General features: G+C 44.3%; 1 protein-coding gene across 1 annotated transcript in view; it reads left to right on the top strand.

Moving 5' to 3' along the window:
• Positions 1-20,760, top strand: part of ADAMTS9 (ADAM metallopeptidase with thrombospondin type 1 motif 9) — a 934,075-nt gene that overhangs the window by 833,360 nt on the left and 79,955 nt on the right. The window contains 3 exon segments of the mRNA XM_078661546.1: positions 3,359-3,553; positions 5,953-6,085; positions 6,736-6,830. Coding sequence (XP_078517672.1) covers positions 3,359-3,553; positions 5,953-6,085; positions 6,736-6,830 — 423 coding nt within the window.

Raw genomic sequence — 20,760 nt, 5'->3', positions numbered from 1 at the left:
TGAGTTTTTTAGATTAGCTGGTCACAAATTATTTCATCTTTGAACTCTCTATATTTGCGCATGATCGCTAGTTGATGTAAAGCTGACACAAAATCAACAATAGATTCACCATTTTGTTGGGCTCTTTGTAAGAATTTATGTCTCTCCAAATAAAATTCCTTGAAGGAGAAAATTTCCTGTTTACAGTCTTAATAACGGAGACCTATTCGTCCACCACGTCTATGGCTACCGTTTTACCTGAAGCCCATTCTTGGTGTACTTTCACTTGTAAATGTGTTGTTTTTAAAATTCTATCTTCTGGGCCCAAATTGTGCATGTGTAAAATCCTTTTATTTAATTAGTACATTTTTCTCCATCAATGGCATCTAAATATGCCTCGAATGCTTCCTTTCATTGATTCTTGCATATGGGAGAAGTCTGTGGCACAGACAAAAAGACAGGAGGGTCTGTGACACTTTCCATGAATAAAAAGGGATTTACTGCAGACTACGGTGATTAAACTGATGAAATATATGTGAGAAAATTACTAAAAATTGTTTCAAATGAATGAAATAGCAACCAAATTAGTTAAAATGCAAGTACAATCCCAGCACAATTTGGCACAATCCCTAAAATTGCTAGCATTTTTGTAACATAAATCACTTATTGCCACAATTATTCTGGATTAATTTACAAATTAGCCCAATCCAATATGGCCGCACCCTGAATGACCCTGACTGACAAAGCTTAGACTAATCTTCCCCTAATTAAGATTGCCATTAATAATGGGGATGCAGAATGTTTAACTGCGTCATCCAGCCTGCATCGGTCCTGGTGACTCCACCTACGTGCAAACACAACACACATACTCGTGAAGAATGCTCTGATTCAAATGGCAGGGAAGTCGTGCTACACAGCTTCATGCTGTTTTTCTGCAGTGCTATGGAGAATGAACTCCACCTTCGTGTCTTATGCAATAACATGCGGCATGGTTCTTCATCTTCAACACTGCTTCTCTCACTTCGAGCCTCCAACACCGGCCCGGATAAATTGCAGTCCACATTTTCGCAAAATCTGCTGTCACGGAAAACTGGTGGCGAACGATGATACAGCACCCACTCGTCGCCAATAAAATGAAGGTGCGACTCCGTAAAAAGTTCACAAGTGAGGATTCTATTCCTTTAGTTCAATACAAGTAGAGAGCCACCATCATGCAGCATAGCAACACTCGTCTATCTCCCGGGCCCTAGCCGTCTACATTCTATTCTCCCCACTGAGATCCATAAAGAGACAAACACAACAGTGTGACTGTTTACATCTCTATTTCAAAAATGTTTTTTAAATTGAGGTGAGTTGCTTCCTTGACAGTGTTTCATTATTGTCCATATGTGTGTACAGCATATTTGATAGATGTTGTAGGTTTGTGGAAATCCACCAGTTTTCAATTCTCCTGACTATGCCTCACTTCTATCCAGATATTTGTTGTATAAAATTACTAGACAAGTAGTCCTTTGGGAATTCACAATTGTTTTATTTTCATTTTCTTGAAAAAGCTCGTGATGGACTTTGTCAAGGGTAATTCTAAATCAATAAAGCTGTCATTGACTTTACTTTTTTATTTAGTAGTATTATAGAGCCTTCTACAGTGCCTCTTTGTCACTTCTGAGCACTTGTCAAAGTTCCACTTAAAGTTATTAAATCTTGGGATGGCAGCCTACTCAATGGAATATTGAAGAGGTAATTGTTTTATTTTAAGTTAATCAGAAACATGATCATTTGTCATTCACAAGCAGTCAATCTATTTTCACCCATAGAGATATAATGCAACAGAACTGGTGTGTATTTCATTACAAACAAATCCGATCTTCTGTAAATTGAGTAGACACTTTCTTCCCAAGCAACCATTTCTAATGAGCTTGATGACCCCAAATGCTCTAATTTATAAATGTTGAGAATGGTTATAGATGATCCTGCTAGTGTGTTCCCAGAAGCATACCCCTTGGAAAGATTGTACAGTTTACAAATGATATATGAGGGACACTTTTCAGGTATTCAATTTAGGACAGTAGATTTTTGCAACTGGGTGCCTCTGTCTGGTATTTCTTTTTGTCAGATGGTATAAGTGCTGAGGACCAAGCATACTTGTGACCAACAATCTCTTGTGCAAATTGTTTGATTGTCTGATTTCAGTGGCACATCAGACAGAGAGATTTTTGTAAGAACTAGAAAAAAATACAAAAGTGAAAAAAAAGGGGGAAGAGGGTAAAGGGTGAAAACAATGAACATTATAATCAATATTTTTGAGGTGTGACAGAGCCCTGAACTTTAACAGAAATAAAACAAATATTAAAAGATGTGTTCCTTGTAATTAATATATTCTGTCCAATATACGTTTTTGAAGAGTCATAACATTTTCAGATTCTTTCTTAATGCTGAACTATCTCGGCTTCCATATCAATGGTAGACTTAATCAAGTATATCTTTAAATCAATCAGAATTTGTAGAGCATGGCACTGTCACCCCTGGGGGTATCTTGGTGCTTGGGTGCAAGGTCTCCATCGAAAATCCAGGACTTGAGGAAATGATGGGAAGAGGGAAGAATCAAGCAGAGAAAGGCAAAACAGAGGGTAGAAAAATGAGCAAGCTGAAAAGGCAAAACAGAGGGCTGAAAACAGACAGAAAAGCCAAAATAGAGGGCAGAAAAACGAGCAGAAAAGGCCAAACATCGGGCAGAACAACAAGCAGAAAATGCAAAAGTGAGCAAGAAATTAGCAGAGGATGCACAGAGGGTAACAGGTAGGCAGGCAGCAGAGGAAAGTGGACTGCGGGCAAGCTGGACAGGAGAACTATCACAGGGGAAGCCTTTACCGAGACCTGTTCAATGGGGTCATGCTGCCGCCTCCATTAAGCAGATTCTGGGGAGAGGGTTGGGCTCTGGGTGGTAGGAGGAGGGAAGCAGCGGGAGGAGGGAAATGGTGGGAAGTGGGAAGAACCTTGCAGGAAAAGGCAAAACAAATGGGCATAAGGTGAGCAGAAAAGGCAAAACAGAGGGCCGAAAAACGAACAAAAAAGACAAAACTGAGGGCATAAAAGACAAAACAGAGCACAAGAGGGCAAAACAGTGTGCTGAAAAGCGAGCAAAAAAGGCAACATTGAGGCCAGAAAAATTAGCAGGAAAGATAAAACAGCAAGAAACGAGTAGAGGAGGCCCATACAGAGGGCAGTAGGTAGACCGCCAGCAGAGGGTAGCAACTGCGGGCAAGCTGGACTGAATAACTGAACTGCTGCAGGGGGATATGGCATGAGGACCTGCTCCTCTGGACTGCTGAACATTATCTGAGCATTTTGTTTTACAGTACTTATGTTCTTTGTTTTACAGTGCTCTGTAACATGCAGCAAGGGCTACAAACAACGACTGGTATCCTGCAGCGAAATCTATCCTGGGAAGGACCACTATGAATATGGATATCAGAGTACTGTAAACTGCCCTGACACTCAACCACCTAATGTCCAAACCTGCTACCTGGGTGAATGTCCAGTTTCAGCATCATGGAGAGTTGGGAATTGGGGAAGTGTAAGTCTGTTTTATTTCTAGTGGTTATAAATAATGATACAGATCAACAAAATGAGCAAGAACTGAATACCTCTGATCAGAACACCTTGTGTGCCTCAATCACGAAGGTAACACAGCCACCTGTTGCGGGTACACTGTGTTCTAACAACTTTATTGTTACTGCATGTCTGTAATTTTCAGTAATGTTGAGAGCATTTGCAAGTTCGTCTTCCCCCAAGCCCAAACCACCACTCATGGACGCAGTCATTCTCAGGAGAAGAATACAGGTTTTAGTAATTAGGGGGTTTGCACAATGTGGGAAACTTTTTCCTTACAAGCCTGTTAAAACCTTCAGCCAATACACAGGGTATATCTGCTCAGCTGAGGTGGATCTCCCTTCCCACTTCAGACGTCTCTGAAAAATGTAAGTAGGGCTTTCTGAAAAAGCACGACTGAACTACTCAGATTTAAACTGTTAATAGAAAAACCAAACCAACGTTGGCTGCGCCATGTCGTGTAGTTCCTAGGAATCCCCAGTACTGCCATGTTTTGTATGACCTAATCTGAGGGTTTGGTGTGCAAACGACTTCCAGACACCCCACAGGATATGTCAGCCGTTAGACCAGCTAGCTCTACTGTGTCACTACCACCCCCCCTGTATCTTACAGTGGTGTAGGTAGTTTCTGGCAACCACTGAACATAACAGCCCTGATTCCTCAGGGATCGTGGCAAACAGTACAGTACTTTTCACTCAGTCACTCGTGCTTACTTATTCTCAGAAAATACTCACGATAGCGATCAGGAAGTTTTCAATAAATATTTATTCTTCCAGTGTCAATCTTGTGTAAAACATATTTGCTGCACTAATTAGGAGACAGAAGCATACAAAAGAAATCGCTAGTACTAATATAATAAACAGTAGAGACATTTCTACAAGAGTGCTAAGAAGATGAGCGTATACAGTTCAGATAAAACAGTAGCACTTGCAGACTCCTGTAATGCGCACCATACGTAATTTTCCTTAATGTACCTAGCCTAAATATGTAGGTGTAGCATGCAGATGTGTATAGCTTTGTATGTATATAGCTAAGTATCCTCTAGGGAAGAACCATCATCCTCACCTGATGGTAGAGAATGAAGGACCCTGTCTCTGCTCTTAGGAGGACACCTCAAGGGATGTCAGACCACTGCGTGTCGAAGATTCAGCATGCAGGACCCTGTGTCAGCTTGGAAGGAATTCTCCTCTAATTTTCAGGGGGAATAAGGGTCTTGTATACTAAAGTGGTCACTCTAGGGTTTCTTCTAGAATAGATATGTTTTGAAAACAATCATAAATGTTTTTCCAAACAAATGAGATCATGCACAGCAGGCCTGTTGGCCAAGGATGGGAAAAGTGATGACCTTTAGACAGAATAATTATGCAGTGTCTGAGGAAATGTTTAATGTATGTCGGGTATAGGGATTATAATAGAATACTAGGAGCCTGTTGTCGAAGAGACAGAAGTAAGCTACTAGGTAAAAGGTCACTTGTTCAGAACCGTTATTTTCGCGTGGATGGGACAATGTATGTCAAAAGGGGTATACATGACAGGACAAGCCTAAAGAACATGACCATTTACATGAGTAAGGGCAAGAAGTGGCTAATGGGACATACGCTGTCAATATTTATGTTTCAAGGAGTGCTGTTGCTGCCAGATGAGTGCATGTATTTGATTCCATAGGTGACAACATAACCGCTCTCCCACATCCAGGGATTGGGTAAAGTAGCTTTTTTTCTAACTTCAACTGTTGGTCAATCCATTAATACATGTATTCCATGGCTTATGCCACAGGCGTCTCAAGAAAGCAATACTTATGTACAGCCCCAACAACCTTTAACTCATTATGATTGATTATTGTTACTGAATAGGTATCTAACCATTGCTCTTGCTCAGCTGCTTAAAATAAAAACTGTTCAAGAGTAAATCAACTGAGAAGCTCTCATCATTTAAGAGGGTATTCCAATGGCTTGCAGTTATGAAGCTGCCCTTTGTTCATCATATATGCTGAGTAGATGGCTAGGTATTTTCATGTCAGTCAATTATTTCTCTATTCTCAATCTTTATTGACAGAATTGTCCATGGTCGGTGTGTGTGCTCAAAAGTGTGTTAGCTGGCACTTTATGCAAATATCATTCATAGAGGTTGAAATGATGGGCTGGATCAGGACAGTCTAGTAATTCATTCATACTGTTTTCAGAGTATTTCTCATAGAACCAAGGAATTCAGACAATACATGCCTAAAATGTTATCATGTCACTCCGATAATAGTGGTAGTGACTGTGTAGGCTTCCACTGATTTGCAGAAATTATAAACATTTGACATACTAGCCAATAACAGTGAACCCATTAAACATTGCCAGGTCTCCCTTTGATTTTTAGTGCTCCGCTACCTGTGGTGTTGGTGCAATGCACCGGTCAGTGAAGTGCTTAACAAACGATGACCAGGAAAGCCAACTCTGCCCCGTGAACTCCAAACCACAGGAAAAAAGAACCTGTCACAGTTCCAAAAACTGTAAGTTATTGAACCAAATGTCTTGTTTTAGTGGTGCTTTATTTTACATTTTGAAACACTGCATTCATAATTAGTATTGCCTTCAACTTGCCTCTCTCCCATCTTCTTTAACTTCCCGATTTTCTTGCTCATGCTTCTTCTCTAAAAATCCTTTGACCGCCCCTTTTCTACTTTGGCATGAAGGACATCATTTTCAATACTGTCCATTCATAAAAGAACCTAATGCATTCTGGGAACTGTTGAATCAATTGGGCTAAAGTTCTACCTTACAGTGCTTTCAGCAGGAAAAACTGGAATTATCCATTTTGTGCTGAGTAGCATGTACTTGGAAGATAGCCTTTCCTTGAATGCACTCCTTATCAGTGTTATTCTTTATTCACTCTCCGCAATCTCCCTAAATCTGCAAAATGTTCTGCAAAAAGGTTATTTTCTCTTGAAGATGTCCTTTTTAGGCACATGCGCTTATTCAGTAACCGATTACATTCCCTAATGTTATTTCCTCTTATATTCAGTATCCCGGAATTGTACATCACTTTGGCAAGGATATTTCAAACAAAAAACATCCAAGCATACATTAATTCATTGTTATGAATCTAATTGATACCTATTTTGTGGTACTCTTCGATAATATTGGTTTCAATTAATTTCAGGTAAATTACCAGAAAGCTGTAAGGAGGTCAAAATTCTTAAAGGTGTCACTGAAGATGGGGAACACAATGTTATTGCTAGAGGAAAAATTTTGAAGGTACCTTTGAATTTACAAAATGTATAGTATTCAAATCATACAATGTTTTGTTCCATCCATTGAGACTTAGGTGCTAATTCTCAAAACCATTTTCCGCTGTCAGCTTTAACATTTTTGGACAAAAAGAATTATGCCGAGCTAGCCAGCGCAAATCCATCATCCTCTTCTATTGTTGGTCGCTGGAGCAGGCATGCTGGGAAGAAGTGGTGGGTGTGTGGTTGTGGGAAGGGGGTTTGCTGGTTAGGCCAAAAACATAGAAACACTGAGGAATGCAGAAAAAAACCTTTCAGGCAGACTCAGATCAACTCTGGTTACTCTCTTGCAAACATTCATTCTTCCGGGCCACCCTCTTCTGGACTCGTTAGCTGGTCAGTCATCTGCGGGGTCAGACATGCTTCCCCTCCTTCATCGCAAGTCAGGTACTCTTCCAGGTCACAGACAGACATAAAACCCCTCCAGAAAGATGTGCAGATGTCACGTGATGGCCCCTCACCTCAGGCAGACTGGTTGTCTGACAGACACCAGCCTTCGAGCTCAGCAGTTCTTCCAGTACACTGCAAAGCACTCCCTTCCTTGGTCATGAAGCCTTTAGACACACTTCCCAGAGAATGAATGTTGATTCCACTGCCTTGCCCAATATTTGTTTGGGTTTGTTCCTGTTCATATTTCATATTCTTTCTGCAGTGCAGATAGTTTTTGTAAAAGGTGATGGCTCTCATAACAGTGATAATGCTGGCTCCAGGCAGGAGTACCCACAACAAGAGTATAAATGTGAAACATATACATCTGGCTGTCATCTGCCTTTCTGAGGTAGCTCTCATGGAGAATTAAGAGGGGTGGCCCCTGCCTAGATGCTTCCCACCCTCTACCAACAGAATTTGCTGACTCGTCCACATTCTCACACGATTAACATATAGGGCAGTGTTTAGGAAGGACTAATCAGCAATCCTGTGCTAAGTCACCATACAAATTCGAATGGTATTCCTGTCACCATCCTCCCACACTTAAGTATCTACAATTACACCCTCCAGCTCAGGAATGCAGGTAAGATGCTTCCACTACCTCAGGAGGGTGGTTCACTACAAACTCCATCTTATGCCATGTAAAACTAGTGGCAAAACAAAATGGATCCCAATGATTTCAACATGCTTACACTCGCACTCAGATTCCTGCTCCCATTCACACTTCAACCAACACACACTAAAGATGCTTACAGGATGTCAGTACACGGCGCAATGTCTCATACAAGGAAAACCTTATATAAGTGGGGCCACTTCACCATAATCGTATTGAATAGGCGAAAAAAAGGTCTATTCATATAAATGAATATACAAATAGTATGCTTCCACTGCTTAATGTTGACAACCCAGAACATGGACCACTGCCATTTCTAGAGGATGTGCTTGGTGCTTGATGCAACCATCCTGGTTTTGCAACCAGGCTCTGGACCTCAAAATCAAAGGACGGGCTAGGCCTCAGCATGCACACTGGATTAGCATGTGAGCCTTGCAACAAAGAGTCAGAATACCTCATGCCACATGTAGTTGGGCCACTGAGTTCCAGGCTACATACCTGTTTACCATGCAGAGGACAGTCCCCTTCCACCAGTGAGTGTGAAAACCAGGCCTGTGTGAATGAGGGATGTGCTTGGATCATCTATAGCTGTCTCACCATTAGCTTGCCTCCACTTACACGTTCTGTACAGGGCCAAATGCCTTTGCACACTTCACTTTTAAATGCAGCAATGTTGTGTATGAACATATTATCTTTATGAAATTCAACAAACATGAAATATGCTTATTTGAAATATAGAAATAAATATTTCATGAATCAGAACATGTGTTTTAATATTTAACTCTGGCATGCTAGTTATATCTGTGTATGTTTTCCCAAAGCCAAGCAATTTTCAAGCTTATTTGGCAAATTGTCACAGACGAGAAGTGCCTAATTATCCAACAGTGTGCCGCCCAACATGGGAAGTGAAAGAGGTAATTCTAGAAAAGGAGACAGGGTTTCCTTTATGACATGGATACTTATTAACAGCCATCAAAGGCCAACCCCAGTCAGGCTCTGTGGCTTTCCAAAATTAATGTTTATGGGATATAGCTTTTTAGTAAATTGTATGTTCAGTGCCTATATGACTTAATGTCACCCTACAATAATTTTAACAAGTACCTGTGCCCCAGGAGCCTTGTTAGGCACAGAGCTTCTGGTTAAAAGTAAATATTGATATTCTCTTCCTTTTCCCAGCATGACTTTTTACAGATATCTGAGACTGCAAAGGAGGCTCCAGCGCATGATTTTCCAACGAGTAGCACATGAGCTTCTGGTAGCTATCCAGCTATCCAGAAGTAGCTCTCCTCAGTGCAGCACAGCCTACTAAATTAGAAGCTTTTGGTTGGTTGAATTAATATACCATTACCAAAATAGGGAGTGTATATTTAAGACTAAAATGTGCTTATTTTCAGAACTCATAAGCTGATATTTGGAGAACAATTACTGTCTTCCAAAATATTTTTAAAGCTGATGTTTGAGTGATCACTCATTTAAAATTGGGCAGACTTTTTATCTTGGTGCTAGTGGCATTGCAGATATGGCTGTTATGTATTACCCATGTAGAAGCATTCCAAATTGACAATGACATTTTCACATTACTGTAGGCAACCATGCCTGATGCACTGATGCAGTTTGCCAGGGCCGGTGTCTGTTCACAGTTCGGCCCTGGCAAATGGTGCATTTTCAAGCAAGTTTGAGAAAGCAACAAGGTTAATAAAGCAATTGTGAAAGAATAATTATGGCATCAATAAAAAGATTTTATATGATATCATATTGCAACTCTTGTTCGTTGTGCACTGCTACATGTTAAACTTGAATTTTTCAAAATCCCTAAGACTTCAGTCAGGCATGCAAGATTGATGACAGCACCCCCATTCTGAAATGTTTTCCAGCACCACTGGAAAAGAGCACAGCCTGAGGCAACATGTCAGTGCCATCCATGAAATCTGCCACCAGGCAGGCCCTGTGTTATTAGTTTATGTCCTGACAAATGGCTTGAATTTTACTGCTTGCATTTGAAAGAGCCTGCTTTCAGTAAACCAGTGCATTTATTATGTAGGCTGCATGCAAGCATTTTTCAGACCATAAAGACAGCACACAGCTTTAGCACTGATGGTGCCTGATGCAACAATGTTTGTTGGTGCACCCAATGACCACCTTCACCGATAACCTCACTACCATTCTTTAACAGTGCCCATCAAGTCTCCATAACCACTTTTTTCTCTCTCTGATGCATTTAATTAGTTTGATCGTGTTACTAATACCAGTGTAGGATGTCAGAGCCCTTTACATCTCACACACACTACAAAGAGACAATCAATCATACATGTGTAAATCAGTGTATAAGAAACGTTACATTAGACAGAGGACTACAAGATGTAGGAGTCACATGTCATACATACTGGTAGGCAGTATATTTAAAAGTGCTAGGTCTGGAAAAGCACAAACTCAAAATGTAAAATGTAACACCATTGTTGGGGGTTCTGATTAATAATAGAATCTGATTTCTATGCAAATGAACCCCTTTTGCAACATTAGAAAAATTAAAGGCTAAGGGGAAATCATAACACTCTAAGCTATACCTTCCAGTTTGCATGCAGCTCTTTGATGACAGTTAATAGCTCCCTGTTCTATAAAAGGATCTTAACTTATAGGCTGCAAGTAACAAAATGGTCTCACTGATAAAAGCAGTAACCCAGTGTGCTATTTACATTATATGCGCTGTGGGAGCTGCATCTGACACGTTCTTTGCAGCAGGCATCTATTAACCCTCCGCACTTCCACTAGGCAAAACTCCGATCTCACTCCAGGAAGAACATTAATCAATAATCACCAGAGTTATCTTGACATTTTTATTGTTGCCTAAAATTGCTGGAGGCAAGGCATGCACACGTGGCTGAGACCAGTAAACATGGTGAAGGAAATAACACAAAAGCCCAAGTCCATTGCGAAAACAAGTAACAGTACTTGCAGGCTCAGTTCTTGCTCGCATATTAAATAAATGTTCACAATAATAGTGCATCATTAAAACAGCTGTTTTATCGATCCTCACGGAGCGAGCGAGGGCCGCGTCATGCATGACTTGCCTGCTGCTGCAATTGCTACCGGCGGTTAGGGGTGATGTATGTCACTTGAACAATCAGCGTTGCACAACACTCTGCAGCTGTTGTTCCAAAGCAAATAAAGGGAAGATTGTTTTCTACGAGGGCAGTAAAAGCATGCATAGCAACACAATAAGGACAAGAAACACAGAGACTCGTTATTCTAGTCTTATCTGTGAATTAATCCATGTCTGTGGGAGAGCATGTTAAAAAGACCCTTGTGAGGTTCGCCAGAGATGTCATGACTGCCCCGTGTCTGTGAACGGCCGGTCGTACAGATGTCCCGCTGACCTCTGGCACAGGATAGACCACCCTAGAGAAGTGGCACCTGTGTATAGCTTTGCTGCTTCTGGAGATTTCACAACTGTCCACACTGATCAAGGGAAGGCTGTTGATGGCGCGATAATACAGGCCAGGATGTCAGCCGCCGCTTCGGGTTCTGCATACGGGAGAGATAAGTCCTCGAAGGGAAACAGGCCCGTGGCTTTGTAACACCACACAGGCCTCGCGCAAAGCTTTGCTAAACCACAAACATGCAACAAAGCCTGGTCCAAAACTGCCTCACCTTTATTTATTTTTTTGAATAATTTGATGGATCAGGCCAAAGACTTATGCATGCATTGGATACAACGATGTCAAAGGTTGCGTTGTTCATTGGTCTATCCAGGGCTTTAAGTGGGATGAAAAAACTGGGGGGGGTGGTCTCTCAAAGGGGCGTGGCCCGTGTAATTAAGGGCGTGGCTTAAAAACACATAAGCTAAAAATCTGTGCTTATCATAGTGTGCCCCCAATTTGTATGTTGCTGTTTCTGTCATAAATAATCAACAGAGACCACCTGAAACAAAAATTCAGTATATATTCCGATGGTGTTGGAATACACTCAGTGTGTTAAAATACCCCTCACACACCAAAAGGGCCCTTGGTGTCATGCTTCATCATCGGGGTCTTCCCGCCCCCGCTGCGGGACGGGGCAGTGCTGCGACAAGCGGCTACGCCGGAGCACCTTTTTATTGTGAGTACTATGTGAGTGATGATGGAGTGAGTGTCAGTGGGGTCAGGAGTGATAACAGTGAAATTAAAAGATACCTGTCCTGGTGTTTAGAAAAAATTATTTAATAGGCACTGGCTGGTATCGTTAAAAGGGGTGAGGCGGAGGGCAAGAACGGGTTACTAGTCTTGCTCTCCTGTGTGGGTCAACATGTTTCGGGGCGACATGCCCCTTCGTCAGGACCGGGTATATAGATCCCCTGTCACTCACTAATGCGCTCCCACAGATAGAGAGTAGTTGTGTTAGATCAATGTGTATAAATTAACTTAATAGATACACGTGTAAAAAGCTAGGTCAGTAATACTGATAATATAAGCCTGAAAGGAAAAGAACACAGGATTTTAGAAGGAGCGCGGATCCCAATGCGCTTTACTAGTAAATACCTGTAAGGAGAGAAAATACAAAGAATGGGGAGGAAACACACTTAGGCTGTTTACATGGCACGCCAAAGATTTCTTGGGGGGACCAGGTTTGCCGAATATGAAAAGAGAAAAAATATAAACAAATGGGGGAGAGAGAATCCTGGGCGTATTGACTGGCAAGCCAAGGATTTTGAGCGAAGGCAATGTTGCAACAAAGGGTGACAATGGAAAAAATAGACACACATATATATACACACAACAATATAGAGTATTAGAACTTAGCAGTGAGATGCCTATTCAACCAAGATACATACTTTTTGAATGAGGAGACAGTGCCCCATGAGCCAAGCTGGGCGAAGGGTACAAAGGGTCCAGCTGTGGGGAGGAATGGAAAAAAGGCAGAGATAGTAACGCCAGGAACTGGATTAGCTACTTTTCACTAAATCGATTAGGGTGGTGTATTCCAGGTCAGGACTGTCGGCTATGCCGTACTTACTCAACCCCCACACCTCAGTGCTTCCTCCTTCGTCAGTGGCTTCCGTGGTAATGGTAAGCCTGGGCGGGGCGGGTCTCTTATAGTCTGGCAGAGGCTTGTTAAATGAGCCCTAATTGATTAACTCGATACCGATGTGAGCGTTAGGTCGAGTAGTTAGGGCTAGTGACCAGGGCGGCCATTATTAAATGTCCGTGGTATGCTGGGCGGAGGTAGATGTCTGCAAGGTTCTGTATGCCTTGCTCTCAAGGTAGGTAGTGGGAGGCGGAGGGTGCCGATAAGATAGGAAGGGTACACCCTTGGTCCGCTCGGGTGCGAGTATTGGCGTCTATGCAGACTGGTGCGCATGCGCGGTGATGTGTGTTCACTACGCGCATGCGCGGTGGTGCTGCGTTCAAAGACTCGGTCCGCGCATGCGCGGGGGAGAGGTGTTCTACTGCACTGCTCGCCAGGAACCAAGCAGGCGAGCATCAGAAACCAAGTAATTGTTATTGATACAGTGGAACATGGGAATTATCATGTGTCTATGCATTATTCTTACACAAGTCAAAATACATATTTACTGGTCATGCTCCACTTAATATTCAGTGGGTTGGAAAAAGTGGCCGCTCTGGTTGGATAGCAGCTGTTCAGAGGGAATACCTCTGATTTTTTCTCATGTAGCACACAATTAAAAAGGTAACAGTACATATTTACAAGTCATGCAGGCCAGCACCAGCTTGCAGGTTACTATGATTGCTGGTAAGAGAAGGTGGTGATCTATTTTCAATTTGATACTGTATCACGAACAGTAACCAGGCGTCGGTTTTATCATGCCTTAAATTGCGACCACGGAATATCATCGTTTAATCCTGTAAGGTGTGTGCCCAAGCGATAGACCCAACGTTGCTCTTTTGCCAGAAGGTCCTTGTCATTCCCATAGGCCTCTATGACTGTCCATTTCAGTTCATCTACACTGTGACCCATTGTGGCATAGTGGGTGGCCATTCTTGTTGTAGTTTTTTTGCAACGTACGTTGCTGCGATGTTCGCCCATTCGTATCTTGACCGGCCTTGTGGTCATGCCAACATATTCTTTCTTACAAGGGCAAGTGATCAAATAGACCAAGTTCCGGCTGTTGCAGTTGGTAAAGGAACGTTGTTCCCATGTGGACTTATTGGAAAAAGTTATATTATGACTTTTTCTTGTGTATTGACAAGATGTGCATGAGCCACACGGGTGGTGCCCTCCAATAGTTGAGATAGCAGAGGGTCTCTCATTGGTGAGTTGTTTTGGTCTCGTGTGGACCAGCAGATCCTTCAAGTTCTTACCTCGCCTGTGTGCAAACATGGGTTTAGGGAAATCTAGCTTCCCGCAATTTAGAATATTCCAGTGTCTATTCACAATTTTAGTGATCTGGTTCGAATTGGTGTTGTACGTTGTGACACAGATAGGGCGTTGGTCTTGTTCTTTTTCTACTGTAGGTTCCAATAGGGCATCTCTGTTGTTATTCCGAGCTCTCTTAAAACCCTTGTTGACTACCTTACTTGGATAGTTCCTGTTACTGAGCTTAGTTTTCAAGTCAGCTGCTTGGGTTTTAAAGTCTTCGATAGCGCTGCAATTACGCCTAAGGCGGAGGAACTGTCCGTAGGGTAAATTGTCGCGTAGATGTCGTGGATGGAAACTACTATATAGCAACAGGCTGTTTTTAGCCGTGGGCTTGAAGTGAGTACATGTCTCTAGATTGCCATTAGAGGGGTAGATATTCAGATCAAGAAAAACTAGGTTTTCATTTGAGGCTGTGTGGGTAAACTTGAGGAACCGATCTTGTTGGTTAAGCCAAGTCATGAATTGGACCACAGAGTCTTGATCGCCCCTCCAGATGACTAACACGTCATCTATATATCTTTTCCATGCGACCACATGGTTCTTATAGGGGTTCTGGTCGTTCAGGATTCTGGTGGCTTCGAGATGGTGCACATAGAGCCCTGCTAGGCTCGGCGCACAGGTGCTGCCCATGCTCGTGCCGTGTCTTTGTAGATAGTATGTGTTTTCATACATGAAGAAATTCTTTTTCAGGGTCATGGAGATGCATTCTAGGACCACTTGTCTCGGAGTGTGGTACATCCAAGGAGTTGAGAAAAGAACTTCCTCAATTATTTCAAGAGTCTCTTGGTGGGGGAGACTCGTGTACAGACTCTCTACATCAAGTCCCAAGAGGAGGTCCTGTTCGGGGTCAAAAGGTATCTCTTTAACCAACTGTAGGACTGCTTTCGTGTCCTTTAGATAGGTACTGGTCTTCTGTACTATCGGTCTAAGGAAGGCATCCGCAAATTTAGACAGAGGTTCAAGGACTGATTGTATTCCGGATACTATAGGGCGCCCAGGTGGATATGGGGCGTCCTTGTGAATCTTGGGGATGGTGTAGAAATAAGGAGTTTTCGGATTCTTTTGAATCAGAAAATCACTCTCTTGTTTCGTTAGCCAGTCGTGTGCCATTGCTTCTTCAATCATTATGAGGATACAGATCCTGACTTCTTCAGTCGGGTCTTCCCTTAGTATTTGGTAATTGCGTCTGTCCTCAAGTAGTTTCCTACACTCCCTATCATAGTTGGTATATGTTTGTATCACCGTCGCTCCGCCCTTGTCGGCAGGCTTAATTACAATAGTTTCATTATTTGACAGTTCATGCAGGGCCGTTCTCTCAGCTGTGGAGGTGTTGTTAAAGACATCCCCACCGTCAGTGGTTAGCTTCTCCAGATCTGCCATAACTGCCTTTTCAAAAGTTAACAGTTCAACTGGTAACATAGAGTCTAGAGGTGTGAAAGAGGATTTGTTTTTTAGGCCTGTATCTGTTGGGACATTCGTTTCATTGTTTGAGTCCTGAAAAAAAGCTTTTAGCTTAAGTTTTCGCGTAAACTCTTTCATTTCTTGGCAGAGTTTGAATTTATCCATTTTGTGTGTGGGAACGAAACCCAAGCCCTTACTTAGGACACTCTCCTGAGCTTCCGTTAGTAGGTGGTCAGACAAGTTTACTACTAAGTTCCTCGACTGGTTGATGCTGTTTGACTCCGGGTTGATACCCCTAGGGGTGTGGCTGGCTGTTGATTCCAGTGTACCTGTGTACCTTTCCGATTGCGGCCCTTTCTTGTTCCTTGGCGCTGGCCTAAAAAAGGCGGCTGGCCATAGTGGTTGAAAGGGGGCATTTGTTGGTCCCACGGTGGGAATTGGTTCCCCATGAAGACAGGCCCTGGTGGGTATTGCATGAAACCGGGTGGGCCTTGCATGAAGGGAGGTGGTCCTTGATATGGGCCCCAACCTCTCCCACCTCGTGGGTAGCCTCTGCCAGAGAATTGTGTACCACCTCGTGTACTCTGGTTGCTGTTCCTACTGGAGTTGGATCCGTTAGAACTAGTGTCCGACATGTCAGTGTCCTGGTCATTGTTCTGATTTTTGGACACATGATCTTTTTTAATGTAGGGGTAAATACGTTCATGCGTGAAGTTCTCTGTGTCTTTTTTGTGTTTTTTATATTTGTTCTTTTTGAGGGTGCATTCAAATTCAGTCATTTCTTGATTTAGTTCCTCCAGTCTTTTTTTCAGAGCGGTTGGGGATAGGTAGCTCTTTATTTTCACTTCTAACTGGGTTATCTCTATTTTGAGTTCTTGTGTTAATTTGGTTGCTGTTTTTACTATCAGGACTAGCCAGTCCCTAGTACACTTCCAGCTTATCAGAGACCAGTCCCTCTTGAATTCCAAATCATGCGTGAAGATAAATGGTTCATTTTTCACTATTAGGCCAGGGGGGGCCGTTTTTGATTTCAAATACTCGGACATGAGAAGCCCATGTAGAGCTGTCTTTATTTGCGTTCTCCTAAGGGCTGCCAACTCGTCCCAGTCACCTTCATTGATGCCCGGTTCAGTGTTGCTCAGCCCTTCGAATGGGCGTAGGTTTGCTAGGATCCTATCGACCTCCTCATCGTCAAATGCGAGGCCTCCAGCTTCCTCCATCGAGGCTAGTAAGAAGTGTGTATGTTGGATGTGTGTGCGTAGAAGATTGGGACTATGTGTGTAGGGAAAAGAAAAGAAAGAGAGAAGTAGAAAGTGTAGAAAATAATTGGGGGGCACTACCAACCAGAATATAAGATCCTTAAGTATTTGCCCGGCGGTGTCGCCTCTTGAACCCACAAAGAAGTTAAACTATTGAAGAGGCAGGCGCTGGAGACTGGAAGGCAGGAAACAAGGTTTTTATTCTCTCCGGAGGAGAACACAACAAAACGGGCAGAAGGTATCGTTCTGAGGTGCTCTAACTGCATCCCTGAGGCCTGGCCTCTTATACACAAGTTTATCTTTTTATTGCATGTAACACATTCTCGTCGATACTTTGATGTACGGAAAGACATCCTCCGAATCCCCCCTTCCCAGCCCGTTCCCACGCAAGGTTACAGTGGGAGTCCCCGCCCCGTTCACAACAGGTGATGATCATCGCGCAGCTGGATATTCCGCCGATTCACGGAGTGTGTGGGGTTTGATCGGATCTCGTAGGGCGGGGGGCTTTGATCAACCCGGGGATCCCTTGCTGGGGGGAAACTTTCTATTGCACGGGGAGGGGCAAGGAACAGTATCGGCAGAGCTGGGTGTCGGCCTGGGAACGAGGAAGACAAACGGGCACACGGGGAAAAGGGGTTTGCATCAAAGGGCCGGGGATCATAAATGGGAAGAAGGGAGGTGTCGCGCTGGGAACAGGACGAGGGCCTGGCGCAGAGCAGCGCTGAAGAGGGGTTTTATGATTCGCGGCAGGTGCAGGCAGGGGGGTTGTCAGTATGCGGGGGATGCCGGCGAAGCTAGGAGTGGGAGAGAGGCGCGCTGGCTCTCGGCGGGAGCAGGGAAGCCATGGTGTTCAAAATGGCGGCCGTTTTACGCGCACAAAAAGGTTAAGGAGAGCAAGAGGGCGCCGATAATGTTGACGGTCTCAGTCCAACTTTCAACAGTCCCCCCTTTTCAACATATCTAGCCACCTTGCTTTACTCAATGTCAATTTTCATCAAATTTCTAACTTCGGTATCATACAATGCTCTCATATGTTCGCTTCCAATGTCCACAGTTTTGGGAAAAATGCAACTCGCACATAGAGAACACATAGGTGGCAGACATTGAATTCCTAAGCATAGGCCACATATTACAACTACGGGAATCATGATAATGGTGAGTAGTCTCCAGCCCCAGCTTTTGACGGTGTCCCAGAACCAACCACCAAGCGACCATTCTTCTTGCTCTTGGTGAACTTCCGAAGAGAGTCTGTGAAGATGTTCGATGGCTTTGTACACTGAGGGTGAGTTGTCCGGTATGTATGTACAACAGCTGGACCCAATAATGCGGCATGCTCCTCCACGGTCCGCCAGAACCACATCTAGAACGAGGCGGTTCTGGAGAGCCACCAAACGGACCGCTTGGAGTTCGGCAGTGTTATTGGCAAAGATGCCCGCTGTGATGTTCATGGTTGTCTCGACTGCCTGAGTCAAATGTCGGATGGCACGGCTGTTTGCCATCGGGCCCCAGAGGGGGACGAGTCCTTTCATAGCATCGAGGAACTGCGCCCCTGTTGAGTCGGCTTGCTCAACGTCTTTGGCTCGTTTTTGCCTGTGGTGATTCGCTGGGGCCACATAAGTTGGAGGAAGGACGAAGGAGATGTAGCAAGTGCCCCCCCAGCCTTTGGGGAGCCAGGTGTAGGCCCTCGTGCCGCAGATGAAATACATGTTTGGGGATGACACAAAGGAAGGTGGATCCGTGGAATCCAGAGTTCTGGTAAAGCGGCAAGCGCTGCGACCCACCAGCTGTGTCCCAAGTCCTTCTACACACATGTGGCCTGTGACGTTGATGACCGTCAGGGCCACAGTCAGAGTGGCAGCCGTTCGTTTCCGCAGATAGGAGAAGGTGGGTCTGGTTGGATTGTTGAACACCTGCATTTCGATTCGTTCTTTAGCCGGGATGTCCATTTGGATCGAGTCGCTGGGGGTCAGCGGGCAGAAGTGTGTCTTTGTCTTGTTTCGCCCGGCCCCATGAGAAGAATGTGCTGCAGTTCTGCTGGAGGTGGCATTGCCCGTATAGCTCTCTTGCAGGAGGATCAGCCAGGCAAGGCAGGAGCCGTGGACAGAGAAGGGTGAAGGGATGAATGGTATTGAATGTCCAGTGGCATGGGGTAGCAACCCACAGATCCAGCAGTTGGTGGTATTGGTGGCAAGATTGTGCTGGTGAAGTAGCTGCACGAAAGAGTTGTTCCAAAACTCCTTTCGCCTCTCTCTTAGTTGAGGAGAGAGCGAAATTAGATAATGTTCCTTCATGGTGGTAGGCTGAGCAGTGGTTAGGAATGTTTCGTGAGCAGGTGCGTGTTCTTCCATAATCCAGAGCGTAGTCATGAGGAGAAAACAGAGGAGGATTACGATGAAGAGTGCAATTGTCTTTGAGCTATGGAGTCTGTCTATTCTCGGATTTCTGTAGTGGGTATTTCCTGCTGTCTCCGTCGGCTTCTTATTTGGCGCTTCCATCATCTTCTTATCTGGCGCTTCCATCATCTTCGTCTTCAAGGTGCTCGGTAGTGGGCAGGACCACAGACTTAGTTTTAGCTTCTCTCCAGGTAACCCTTGGTAGTTTGGGTCACCGTTCTGAGATCCTTTAACCTAGTCCGTGGCCTACTTAGCCGAAGCTCCCTCCTTTCGACGCAGGAAATACCCTTCTCGAGATGGCACAGTGGGGTCAGGATGTTTTGAAAGTTCAAGTGTCTCAGTATCAGGGTAGCAGTTCAACGATGGTCGGTCCTGGTTCAGGAGCTCTTTTTGGGTGTTGACGGTGTCTGTCGTGGCCAGGGCTGGAGAGACCTTTTTGCAGTGATGAACGTGCAGCCAGTGTTTCTTCCCCTCCACTCGAAGTGCGGTCCGAGTGGTGATCAGCACTTGCCAGGGGCCCGTCCACCGGGGTTCCAAACTCTTTGATCGCTGAAAATTTCGGATCAGCACGAAGTCCCCCGGCTGGATGGCGTGACCCGGACCCCTGGAAGCATCGGGGATGGCCTGCTGCACCTGCTGATGAAGGACAGACAAAGTTTCAGTCAATTTGTACAGATAATCAGACATTAGGACATCCGGAACGTCATGAATGGAAGTTGGTTTCGGGGCAGACCAGACGCTCATGGGTCGACCGAAGACAACTTCATAAGGGGTTAAGTGATGTCGGGTGGGGGTAGAGCGCATCGATAGCAATGCCAATGGGAGGGCGTCTGGCCATTTCAGGCCCGTCGTAGCCACTATTTTGGCCAGTTTAAGCTTTAGTGTGGCGTTGTGTCGTTCGACAAGCCCAGCAGATTGAGGGTGGAAGACTGCGTGGAATTTCTGTTTAATACCCAGCCCATTTAGGATGAGCTGGATAACTTTGGCTACAAAGTGGGGGCCATTATCACTCCATAAAACACGACAGAGGCCATAACGGGGGAAAAACTCCTTTAACAGAACCTTTGCAGTGGCCATAGCGGTGTTGTCACGGGTTGGATATGCTTCCACCCACTTGCTAAATGCGCACACCACGACGAGTACATATTTCAGGCCTTGGCATCTGTCTAGCTGGATGTAGTCCATCTGGAGGACTTCAAATGGGTGGTTTGGGACCCCGAATCCCCCCCGGGGTACTACAGTTCCTTTCCCGGGGTTGTGTTGTAGGCATATTAAGCATTGTTGGACCAGGCGTTTGGCGGAATCTGGGATCTTGTCATTGTGCCAAACCCTGGAGACAAGTTCGATCATGGGGGCTGATCCTATGTGGGCAGGGGAGTGTGCCATGGTTAATATGGGAATCAAGTACGAATCAGGTAGCAACCATCTGTTCGTGTCTTTTGTCCGCCA

Source organism: Lissotriton helveticus, chromosome 9 (genome assembly GCF_964261635.1).
Source record: "Lissotriton helveticus chromosome 9, aLisHel1.1, whole genome shotgun sequence".
Classification (NCBI taxonomy): Eukaryota; Metazoa; Chordata; class Amphibia; order Caudata; family Salamandridae; genus Lissotriton; species Lissotriton helveticus.
This window is presented reverse-complemented; position numbering and strand designations above follow the sequence as displayed.